The sequence below is a fragment of the Rhinoderma darwinii genome, chromosome 2 (genome assembly GCF_050947455.1).
Source record: "Rhinoderma darwinii isolate aRhiDar2 chromosome 2, aRhiDar2.hap1, whole genome shotgun sequence".
NCBI classification, from domain to species: domain Eukaryota; kingdom Metazoa; phylum Chordata; class Amphibia; order Anura; family Rhinodermatidae; genus Rhinoderma; species Rhinoderma darwinii.
This window is the reverse complement of record NC_134688.1, coordinates 434,649,164-434,661,161: the sequence shown is the minus strand read 5'-3', so window position 1 is coordinate 434,661,161 and position 11,998 is coordinate 434,649,164. Positions and strand designations below refer to the sequence as shown.

Below are 11,998 nucleotides of genomic sequence, written 5' to 3'. Positions count from 1 at the left end.
CGTAACGGCATGTGCAGGCGCTTGAACGCCGCGTCCATTATGGGCGTAATTAGCGCTGCTATTCAATGGAGTCAATGAATAACGGCTCCAATTACGGCCAAAGAAGTGACAGGTCACTTCTTTGACGCGGGCGTCTATTTACGCACCGTCATTTGACAGCGGCGCGTAAATATACGCCTCGTGTGAACAGACAAATGGGCAATGGGCAGATGTTTGTCAGCGCTATTGAGGCGTTATTTTCGGACGTAATTCGTGGCAAAAACACCCGAATTACGTCCGTAAATAGGCCGTGTGAACATACCCTTACTATGAGCAGCTGCAGAACGTCGGTGTGTTTCTCCTCTCTCTCTCTCTCTCTCCCTCTCTCTCTATCTACCTATCTATCCTCTTCTTTCCTTGTTAACATGTAAGTGGAAATAAAGTAGCATTACCACATGTTTGGGGAAAATAACTTTATTGTTGAACAACATTTTGCTTAAAGATTTATCAGTTTCACATTCCAATCAGCATCTTATTTCTGTGCTAGAGCTCAAGAACAGCAGTATCCATGTGTGCATTGCTTTTATTACCAATAGAACAGCAACGTTCACTTTATTGCCTCAGATCATTCGCAGGGACAAATCATTTCAAGAAACAATATTTTTTCAGTTTTCTTTTTACATGAAATTAAACAGAATTCACTTTTATATGTTTAGCACCATTTGAAACACAGTATTTCATATTTATGCATTTAGTTAGGAAATCAGAGACCTGTGTGTGAAATATTGCAATTTGTTTTAGTTTTTTTTTTAAACAAAAATAATTTACCTTATGTAATTGCATAGATATTGTAATAGTATAGAAGTAACCATCAAGCTGTATGTATATATGTTTACAATGAATCTATTCTATTTGTTGTAAAATTAAGAATTCAAATCAATACTCGAAAATCTGTCAACGATTGTATATATTAAAGCATAGTAAAAATCTTTGCATCAAAAAAAATGTTTTTGCATTTTTTTTTTTCATTTTTCATTTTTTTTCTTACTTTAAAATTGTTTTGCCCAAATATAGAACTGTTTATTTAAGCTATAGGTATAGTGATTTAGTGAAACCATGTTCAAACAAAGATACTCTCTGTTCTCTAAGTCTATTGCATATGTTGATGTGTGCTGTAGTATAATAACCTGGTAGGATGTTCATTGTCTACTTGAGGTTAGTGATCATTTGCTAGCAGCATTTCTATAGCAAATATCTAAATCTTATATCAAATTTGAAAAATATTTCTGCAGCATACACAGTACATAAAAAACACTCCTTAATTACTAAACTCCTCAGCAGTGCACTTTATATCTAACTGTACATGCCACAGAGGTTTTTTTTTTAAAGGTGAGCTTAAGGTAAGTCTACCTTCACAACTTTTTTTTTTATTGTCCCAAAGTATCTAAAATTAAGAATGAAGCAACTTTGTAAGTTTTCTTGATTTGAAAATACCAGACCATTGTGTATATAGAGCTCTGATACAAACCAATGCGTCTCCATGGTAACAGACCGCAAACAAATAACGTGTAGTCTGATCCTTCAGGCATAATCTATTCCATCTGTCTCCTACTTCCTGCTAACATAATTTGAGTAGGTTGGTAAAAAGTAGGGAGCAGATGGAAGAGAGTATGACCACAGGATCAGGCTACACCGGATTTGTTTATAGTCTGTCAACATGAAGACACATCAGTCTGCATAGGAGTTGTGAGCCTAAAACGATAGGATTTTTTTTTAAATAAAGACTACTGGCACAGTTGCCTCATTTTTAATTTTAGATACATTTGAACAATAATAAAAAAAATATTGTGAAGGTGGAAATAGCCTTTAATTAACAAGAAGCTTCAGAGAAATAAAACACGTATATTAAATACATCCACAAGTAAAACTAATACTGAATTTGCACATTTATACGGTAAATCCTGTACAAAGATACACTTGAGGACTCTCAAGTCATAGTTAAATTAGGGCAGGCTCACAGAACAATGGATAGTAGGGCGGAATTACTAGATATACATGAAATTCTATTTTGTGACTCCGCATAATAAGTATATTGGTGCTTTTAAATTTACTTTGAGCTTTGATTTGTATAAAACAGAAAAAAAATTAACATTTTCTGGCAAGCCATGAGTCAAAAGGGAATTAGACAGAAATACATATTCTGGAGCTGTGTGTGCACTAAGAAAAATAAATCGGCACCTCATTTGCCGGATACAATCTGACAATACACTGTGGATCACTTGCCTTCCAAAACAATTATTTTCCCAATTATTTATGTGTATATCAGAAAAATAAAGAGAATTAAAGGGGTTTAGAAAAAACGATGTGCTTTTTTTCCCACAGAAGCAGCGCCAATCTTTAGTTTTGGTTGTGTCTAATATTGCAGCTCATATCAATTCATTTAAATAATGAACTGCAATACCAGATACAACCCATGGACAAGAGAGGCACTGTTTCTGGAAAGAAGCCCTTTAAGGTTATTGATCAAGTTATAAAAGAAATCGTGCATTCTCTACCCAATACTAAAACATATTAACCAGGGTTTTCTATACCCTTCTAAGATGATCAGATATGGGTATTACATTTGAATGAACACAGATCTTAAATCTTTGGACCCACAATAACCTTGTTTTTGCTTTTTTTATTATTTTTTATTTTGTTATTTTTAGAAATGTACCTGTAATACAATATATTAATTTCAAATAATACTGTAGTTGAAATAATGTCAGAGTTCAGATATAACTTTTTTGATCTGTATGTGCAATATGTGCCAGGACACTATTTCCATAGAGGGTAGCACCAGACCTTAATTCGGTGTAAATAAAGTCTTCACTCTGTAAATAATGTGCATAGTACAATAGAAGATTTAGCTGTGGTAAAGGATGGGTCATTCAGTCAACATTAGTTGATGCCTTCAGGCCAGAGACATACTGATAAGCAACATTTTGCCACTGGTAGCAGTATTTTTAAGGCAGTTATTACCAATATAAAAAAGTAAAAGCAAATTTAATTTAAGAGTTTTTGCTAAATTTTTGTTCACATTGGATACAATAAATATCCAGAAAATGATGAGTGGACATACTGTCCAGCGTACAGTCCGGATGCTTGATCTGAGGGCATTTGAATATATACTTTGTCTCCGTGCATCAGTGGGACCACTGCACTACCTGAAGCTTGGTCCAGGTAGCCCTTTTTATACTCATCATATGTGTACATCAATGGTTCGTTATTCTTATACAACGCCACCCAAACATTTGCTCCTTTACAATGGACATGGTAGGAAAAGTAGTAGATTCCAGGTATTTCACAAGTGAATATGCCTGTGAGTGGGTTGTAACCTTGTCTGCCATTATACAGTAACCTTTCAAACTTTATAGGTTCGCCTATGGGTGGAAAGGCAGTGGTTAGTTCAGCTGTAAAGGCTGGCATCTCATGATCTGGAACTGTGCCTCCTTTTTTCCCTGTGTAACCATGTGGCGTTTTTACTCCATCAATTGCAGGTCCCATATTTGGTAAATACTGTCCCATTCCTGGTGGTGTTGGTGGTATTTCTGCTGGTAGTCCAGGTGCACCTGGTGGACCAGGAGGACCAGGTAAGCCACGCTGTCCAGTGGGTCCTATTGCTCCAGGTGGCCCTACTGGACCTTGTGGTCCTGTCAAACCAGCTTTGCCAACACCAGGTAGGCCAGGTGCACCTGGTGACCCTTGGTCGCCCTTTGGCCCTGGAAGTCCAGGAGGACCAATTGGACCGCTTGGCCCTGCAAGACCAGGTATTCCAGTTGGTCCTTGAAAACCTTGTTGACCTGGAATTCCAGCTTCTCCTTTAGGTCCAGGCAATCCAGGGGCACCAGGTGGTCCAGTTAAACCTTTGTGTCCAGCTTCTCCTTTAGGACCAATTGGTCCTGGCAAACCTCTTAGACCTTGAGGCCCCACTTCACCTGGAAAACCTTGTTTGCCTGGAAGACCTTGAATTCCTGGCTCTCCTTTCGATCCTGTTGGTCCCTCAGGGCCTCCAATACCATGATCACCTTTGGGCCCTGGAAATCCAGCAACACCTGGAGGTCCCATAGGTCCTGGCAAACCTGCTGGTCCTGGCTCACCTGGCTGGCCTCCTATACCTGGGTCACCAATGTGGCCTTTCTCACCTTTTGGTCCAATGGGGCCTGGTGGACCACTGAAACCACGGTCACCTTTAAGTCCAGGAAAACCTGGTTTACCTATACCTGGAAGACCTGGAGCTCCAGGTAAACCAGGAAGTCCTTGATCACCTTTGCCACCAGGTACTCCAATTTCACCAGGAAGACCATCTTGGCCTGGTTTTCCAACACCTGGAATTCCTGGTGGACCCTGAAGCCCAGGTGGACCAGCAGGTCCTTCTGGTCCTGGTTGCCCTTGTAACCCAGGATTACCCAGATGCCCCTTTGGTCCTGGGAAGCCGTTCATACCAGGTTTCCCAATACCAGGCAAGCCAGGTTGGCCTGGTGGCCCTTGTAATCCTGGAGGACCTTTAAGTCCAGGTAATCCTGGCACACCGATTCCCTTTTCTCCTTTTAGGCCTGAAATGCCAGGATATCCTGGAGGTCCTTTAAATCCTGGTTCACCTTTAGGTCCTGGATGTCCTGGTAAACCTGGTTCACCTGGTTTTCCATTACCAGCTAGTCCAGAAGGCCCAGGTGCCCCCTGGGGCCCTGGCTGTCCGGTTTGTCCAAATTCTCCTTTTGGACCATGATCTCCTTTTGGGCCTGGTATTCCAATACCTCCTGGTTTTCCTGGCATGCCTGGCATTCCTGGCTTACCAATTCCGGGATATCCTTGTGGACCAGCTGGGCCTGGGTTTCCTTTAGGCCCTAGCAGTCCTTGTCCTGGTGGTCCAGAAGGCCCTGGTGGTCCTCTTGGTCCAGGTTCACCGTGTGGGCCTTGATCACCTCTTCGTGCAGATAATGGAAGTTCTGTTAAAAAAGAAAGAAACTTTTATATTTCCTTTATGACAATGGTTTGATATCTGTCAAGAAGGTAAGAATGTAATCAATGGGATTAAACATATCATCCTCATATGAAAAAAAATAGTTTTGCAATCTAGTTGCTAAATGAACAAATACTGAATGAATGAGCAAAACAAAAAGGATCTTGAAATAGTCCAGCAAAATATTTTTGCTGCAAATGGAATCATTTTTGCTCCAGTTTTTTTTTCCTGTTCTGAGCTACACATACAATCTCTACCTAACAGGTTAACATACAGAACATATATGCAGCATCAAATATATTTGTGGACTATGCATCCCCAACGTGTTGTGAATAAATTGCATTTACTGCCTTTGAAATAACTATAGCTAAAGGTGTACGTTCCATAGAAGAGGACGATTCAGCTGATATAGGTCCCATGAGAAGAGGAGAACCCACTCACGCTTTCCTATGGGTACTATACTCCTTTCTTGTGTGAATCTACACAGGGCACCTCCTATTCACCAATTTTAACAAATCTGGGGAAAAGCCAGCAGCTGATGTTACCCTATTCTCCTACAAGTAATAAGAAAAGGAGAAACAACCCTTAGGCCTCATTTACACGAGCGTGTGCGTTTTGCGCACGCAAAAAAACGCTGCGTTTTGCGTGCGCAAAAGGCAATTGACAGCTCCGTGTGTCATCCGTGTATGATGCGCGGCTGCGTGATTTTCGCGCAGCCGCCATCATAGAGATGAGGTAGTCGACGCCCGTCACTGTCCAAGGTGCTGAAAGAGCTAACTGATCGGCAGTAACTCTTTCAGCACCCTCGACAGTGAATGCCGATCACAATCTACACCAACCTGTGAATAAAAAAAGACGTTCACACTTACCATGAACTGCCTGCTTCCTCCAGTCCGGTCTCCCGGCCGTTGCCCTGGTGACGCGTCCCTCTCTTGTCATCCGGCCCCACCTCCCAGGATGACGCGGCAGGCCATGAGACCGCTGCAGCCTGTGATTGGCTGCAGCCTGTGCTTGGCCTGTGATTGGCTGCAGCTGTCACTTGGCCTGAATTGTCATCCCGGGAGGTCGGACTGGAGGAAGAAGCCGGGAGTTATCGGTAAGTCAGAACTTCTTTTTTTTTTTACACGTATATGTATATTGTGATCGAAAGTCACTGTCCATGGTGCTGAAACAGTTTAAGTCTTTCAGCACCGTGGGCAGTGACTGTCTCCTGACGTCGCGTACCTGAACATTTTTTGCCGGGTTCGGTTAAAACGAGTTCGGCCGAACCCGGTGAAGTTCGGTGCGCTCATCTCTAATTTGACACTCCGTTTGGATGTTTGTAACCAGAAAAGCACGTGGTGCTTTTCTGTTTACATTCATCCTTTTGACAGCTCTTGCGTGATTTTCGCGCATGCAACGCAGGACCGTCAGTGTGGCATGCGTTGTTTTCACGCACCCATTGAAGTCAATGGGTGCGTGTTGCGTGAAAAACGCAAGAATATAGAACATGTCGTGAGTTTTACGCAACGCACTCACGCTGCGCAAAATTCACGCATCGTCTAAACAGCCCCATAGACTATTATAGGTGCGTACGACACGCGTGAAAAGCACGCGCGTCGCACGCGCGTATAATACGCTCGTGTAAATGAGGCCTTATTCTGTATATGGATGTTGCGGTCTGATGAAATTAAGCCCCATTCTGAGTCTGCTTGTATGCCACTGGATTCAGCCCTTTACAATACTACATTACCCTAAAGGAAAATCTCTTTCAATTATGAATATAAGTGTATGGCCTCATGAACATGGCCATATTATGTATCTAGAGAAATATAATCTTTAATAAATATTCTGTCCAATAGCCAGCAGTACAAATGTGGCACGTAATGAAGACACATAATAACATTAAACATACATAGCAAAACAAAAAGTGAGGGAAATGAGCATAAGTCAAAGTCTGTACCACGAAATGTATCATTCACTAAGGACTGGGAATTAACCTCCTGTGAACTTCCTCTGTCCCCTGCCACTGGTCTCTGTTGGTCCCAGGCACTACTTCAGCCTCCGATACAACGATGCATCCAGTGAAGGATTATCATCAGGGCGGTTCGGGCGGCCGCCCGGGGCCCAAGGCTCCCAGGGGGCCCATAGCCACCCGAACCCCCTCATGCCCAGTGGCATCGCTAGCACTGGAGGGAGCCCCGGTGCCAGGACCGCACCTGTCATGAGATGAGGGGAGCTTCGCTCCTACTTAGCAGCCCTGGTCTCTGCTGCTTTAGAAGCTCCACCTCCAGCCCCCCTTCCCTGCTCTAAACATCTCTCCTCCTGCTGCTAGCTGTCGGGACATGGGGGAGGGGAGACTGTCGGCGGGCTCTGTGTCGGGCTGTGAGCAGGAGAAGAGCTGCAGTGATGACTCACAATTAAATATCCTACATAAAAGGAAAGTGCATGTGTGTTTACAATGTGTACTTTATATGTGTATAATGTGCATACTCGTGTGTTTACAATGTGTACTTTATATGTGTATAATGTGCATACTCATGTGTACTTTATATGTGTATAATGTGTATACTCGTGTACTTTATATGTGTATAATGTGCATACTCGTGTACTTTATATGTGTATAATGTGCATACTCGTGTACTTTATATGTGTATAATGTGCATACTCATGTGTACTTTATATGTGTATAATGTGCATACTCATGTGTACTTTATATGTGTATAATGTTCATACTCATGTGTACTTTATATGTGTATAATGTGCATACTCATGTTTACTTTATGTGTATAATGTGCATACTCATGTGTACTTTATATTTGTATAATGTGCATACTCATGTGTGTCTGTGATGTGTATAATGTGCATACTCATGTGTACTTTATGTGTATAATGTGCATACTCATGTGTGTCTGTGATGTGTATAATGTGCATACTCATGTATGTATGCATGTATGTATATGTATGTATGTATATATATATATATATATATATATATATATTTCTGCAGCAATTCCGCAGAAACTAGCAGACATTTTGCTGCAGAAAAAAAGCACCATTTCCTGCATTTTTGCTGCAGCAAATGGTGCATATTTTGCTTCGTTTTTCTCAATGTTGGGAGATGGTGACGTCTCCTCTGAAAAAACGCAGCAATTCAGTCACTTTCCGCAGCAGGAATTGAAATGCTGCAGTACGAGAAATACGCACCGCAGAACAAAATGTCTGGTCGGAAATTTTACGCAGCGTCTGGATGAGATTTGGTAAATCTCACTCACTTTGCTGCTACCGTATTCTGCGTATTTTCCGGGCGGAAAATACGCAGCAATTCCGTTAAGGCTGGGTTCACACGACCTATTTTCAGGCGTAAACGAGGCGTATTATGCCTCGTTTTACGCCTGAAAATAGGGCTACAATACGTCGGCAAACATCTGCCCATTCATTTGAATGGGTTTGCCGACGTATTGTGCAGACGACCTGTAATTTACGCGTCGTCGTTTGACAGCTGTCAAACGACGACGCGTAAATTGACTGCCTCGGCAAAGAAGTGCAGGGCACTTCTTTGCAACGTAATTTGAGCCGTTCTTCATTGAACTCAATGAAGAGCAGCTCAAGTTTTACGAGCGTCTCAGACACCTCGCATAATACGAGGAGGAGCTTTTACGGCTGAAACGAGGTAGCTGTTTTCTCCTGAAAACAGTCTGTCATTTCAGCCGTAAAAGCCAGCTAGCGTGTGAACATACCCTCAGTGTAGACAAGCCCTAATACAGTAGCAGCAGAGTAGATTAGATGTGAACAATTCTCATCACACGCTGCGTAAATGATAAGTGGGGAAAAAAAAAAGCTCAGAAATTGACCAGCGGTGCGTTTTTTTATTCCGCAGCATGTCAATTGTATTTGCGTAAACGCTGCTCATTTGTTTCGGGTTTTCCCCATTTAATTCAATGGAGAGGTAAAACCTGCAACAGATAGCAGATGTTATGTAAAAACGCAATTAGAAAAAATAAAAATCTTATACTTGCCCAGAATTCTGTTTCTTCGTCCGGGCCGGCCTCCTGGGATGACGTTTCACCCCATGTGACCGCTGCAGCCAATCACAGGCTACAGCAGTCATATGGGATAAAATGTCATCGCAGGGCTGCAGTATAGCGACGCTGTGTAGCACTATATCCAAGGGGGGGGGGGGGAGAGCGCTGTGTGGCACTATATATAAAAGGGAGTGCTGTGTGATGCTATCTATAGGGGGCTGTGTGATACTATCTATAGGGGGCTGTGTGATGCTATCTATAGGGGGCTGTGTGACGCTCTCTACAGGGGGTTATGTGTGTGTGTGGCGCTATCTACAGGGGGGGTGTGTGTGGAGCTATCTACAGGGGGTGTGTGTGGCGCTATCTACAGGGGGGTGTGTGTGTGTGTGTGGCTCTATCTACAGGGGTGTGTGTGTGTGGGGCGCTATCTACAGGGGGGTGTGTGTGGATCTATCTACAGGGGAGTGTGTGTGTGGCGCTGTCTACATGGGGGGTTGGCGCTTTGTCCCTGCACAGTGTGATACTGTCAGTATGTAGGGACACAGCCCTGTGAAAGGGGAATCGTAACACCCATTTGTTAATGCTTGTACAAAAAGGTAGTGTTAGCAATAGTTACGGTGCGGCAGGGTGGCGGTGGAGAAGGGGGGCCCAAGTTTGGGTAACAGCCCAGGGCCCATGGTCTACTTAATCTGCCACTGGATGCATCATAGAGGCTGAAGGAAATACTGAGTGCGACTGAGACCAGCGGTGGCTAACCGAGGAAGTTTTGAGATGGTAAGTACACCGGAAGAAACCACTAAAACCACTAGAAGCCAGGGTTTGCTTATGATTTTGTATAATGTCTAGTTCTTAAGAAATACTAGGGGAATTTATTAACCTTTTGTACGCAAGTTTTCTGGTGTAGAAATGTCGCAAAAAGCCCCTTGCCACCTTTGGGAAAAGGGGGCTGGGCTTAACGAAATGGGCTTAACGAAATGGGCTTAACGAAATGGGGCGGGCGACCATTGTCTGACAAATTTACTATAATTTACGCATGAAAAATGGTGTAAATTATAGCGGAAATATACGTTAGCCCCTAGCTGTTGTTTCTTTCACTTTGTGGGGCGTAGAAAGGTAGAGGCCCGTGCTGGGCCCTCTACCTTTGCCCCCCCCCCATCAGACTGCCCGAACCCCTTCCTGATCAAAACATAAAATAAGAAAAATGAAAGTACTAACCTCACCGCTCCACTTCGCTTCTCCTCACCAGGTCCCCTTAGGCTCTCACTGCAGGCCGCATTTCATACAAGGTTCTGATGCCGGGCAGTGTCAGGACATTGCATGAGATGCAACACACAGGATGTTGCGATGGCGTCGCTTGGCGTCAGTACCTTGTGAGAGAGCCTGAGGGGACCCGGTGGGGAGGAGCAGTGTGGTGAGGTGAACACACATATTTTTTATTTTATGTCCCATCGAGGGTGGGGTATAGAGCTGCGGCCAGTCGAAAGATGCAACTAATTTATTACGAGGCATTTACCTTTCACTAAATGTGTCCCATCTTACCCCAGCAAACTGTTTATTAAGACTCGCGTATCAGATGCCAGCCTTACTAAATAACCCCCAAAATGTGAGCATTATAAACCTGTTTAAACTGGTTTAAATCAGGTATTGTGCTATGTTTTATTCTTTTAATTAACACAGAGTAATGTGTGTAATAACATGTAATAATGTGTGTAGTAATGATGTGTGTAGTAATAATGTGTGAGATAATAGTGTGTAGTAATACTGTGTTTAATAATGTGATGTGTGTTCTATATGAGGATTGTCATTGCCAACTAGTGCGGTTGGTCAGTATGTTATGTATGTTTTTGTGCGTAATTTTGCGCTTTTGTACATTTGTATTTTGAGAAAAAGTTAATAAAGAAAACCTTTTAAAAAAAATAATGTGATGTGTGTAATAATAATGTGTGTAATAACGTGTTTAAGAATGTGTGTGGTAGTGTGTGTAATTATGTGTGTAAGAATAAGGTGTGTAATAACGATGTGTGTAATTAAAATGAGTGTAATAGTAAGCGTAAGAATAATGTGTGTAAGAATGTGTGTAATTATAATGAGTGTAATAGTAAACGTAATAATGTGTGTAATAATAATGTGTGTAAGAATAAAATTAAACCCCACATGGCTTACACCTTCTGTAAAAAGGGCAATACATGAAAAAAAGGGCATTTAAAAAATACCAATCTGAGGGTACAGCTGTAGCCTTTTTAAATTATAACGAGCTTAATAAAATCTGTAAAAATTTGATAAAATTAGCAAAAATACAAAATGAAAGGCAGGTGGCGAAGGATAGTTAAACAAATCCCCAAAAAATCTTCATGTATATAAATGCAAAAAAGCCAAAGTCTGAACATGTAGGACCCCTAGATAATGGTAATGGGGAGTTGGTCACAGGGGATCAAGAGAAGGCAGAGTTACTAAATGGGTTCTTCCACTCTGTATATACAACAGAGGAAAGAGCAGCTGATGTAGCCGGTGCCAGTGCTGTTAATATATCATTTGATATACTGAATTGGCTGAATGTAGATATGGTGCAAGCTAAATTAAATAAAATAAATGTGCACAAGTCCCCGGGACCAGATGGGTTACACCCTAGAATTCTTAAAGAGCTTAATTCAGTTATTTCTTTCCCCATTTTCATAATATTCAGAGATTCTCTAGTGACTGGTATAGTGCCAAGGGACTGGCGCAGCGCAAATGTGGTGCCTATTTTCATAAAGGGCTCTAGGTCTTCCCCGGGTAATTATAGACCAGTAAGCTTAACATCCATCGTGGGGAAAATGTTTGAGGGGCTATTGAGGGACTATATACAGAATTATGTGACAATAAATAGTATTATAAGTGACAGCCAGCACGGTTTTACTAAGGACAGAAGTTGTCAAACTAACCTGATCTGTTTTTATGAAGAGGTGAGCAGAAGCCTAGACAGAGGGGCCGCTGTGGATATAGTGGTTTTGGACTTTACAAAGGCATTTGACAC

The 11,998-nt window shown here is 42.2% G+C and overlaps 1 protein-coding gene across 1 annotated transcript in view; it reads right to left on the bottom strand.

Annotated features, from left to right (window-relative positions):
* Positions 1-1,571: 1,571 nt before the first annotated feature.
* Positions 1,572-11,998, bottom strand: part of COL8A1 (collagen type VIII alpha 1 chain) — a 124,822-nt gene continuing 114,395 nt past the window's right edge. The window contains exon 5 of the mRNA XM_075854442.1: positions 1,572-4,967. Within this exon, the coding sequence (XP_075710557.1) occupies positions 3,055-4,967 (1,913 nt within the window). The 3' untranslated portion in view covers positions 1,572-3,054. The remainder of the gene's footprint in view (positions 4,968-11,998) is intronic.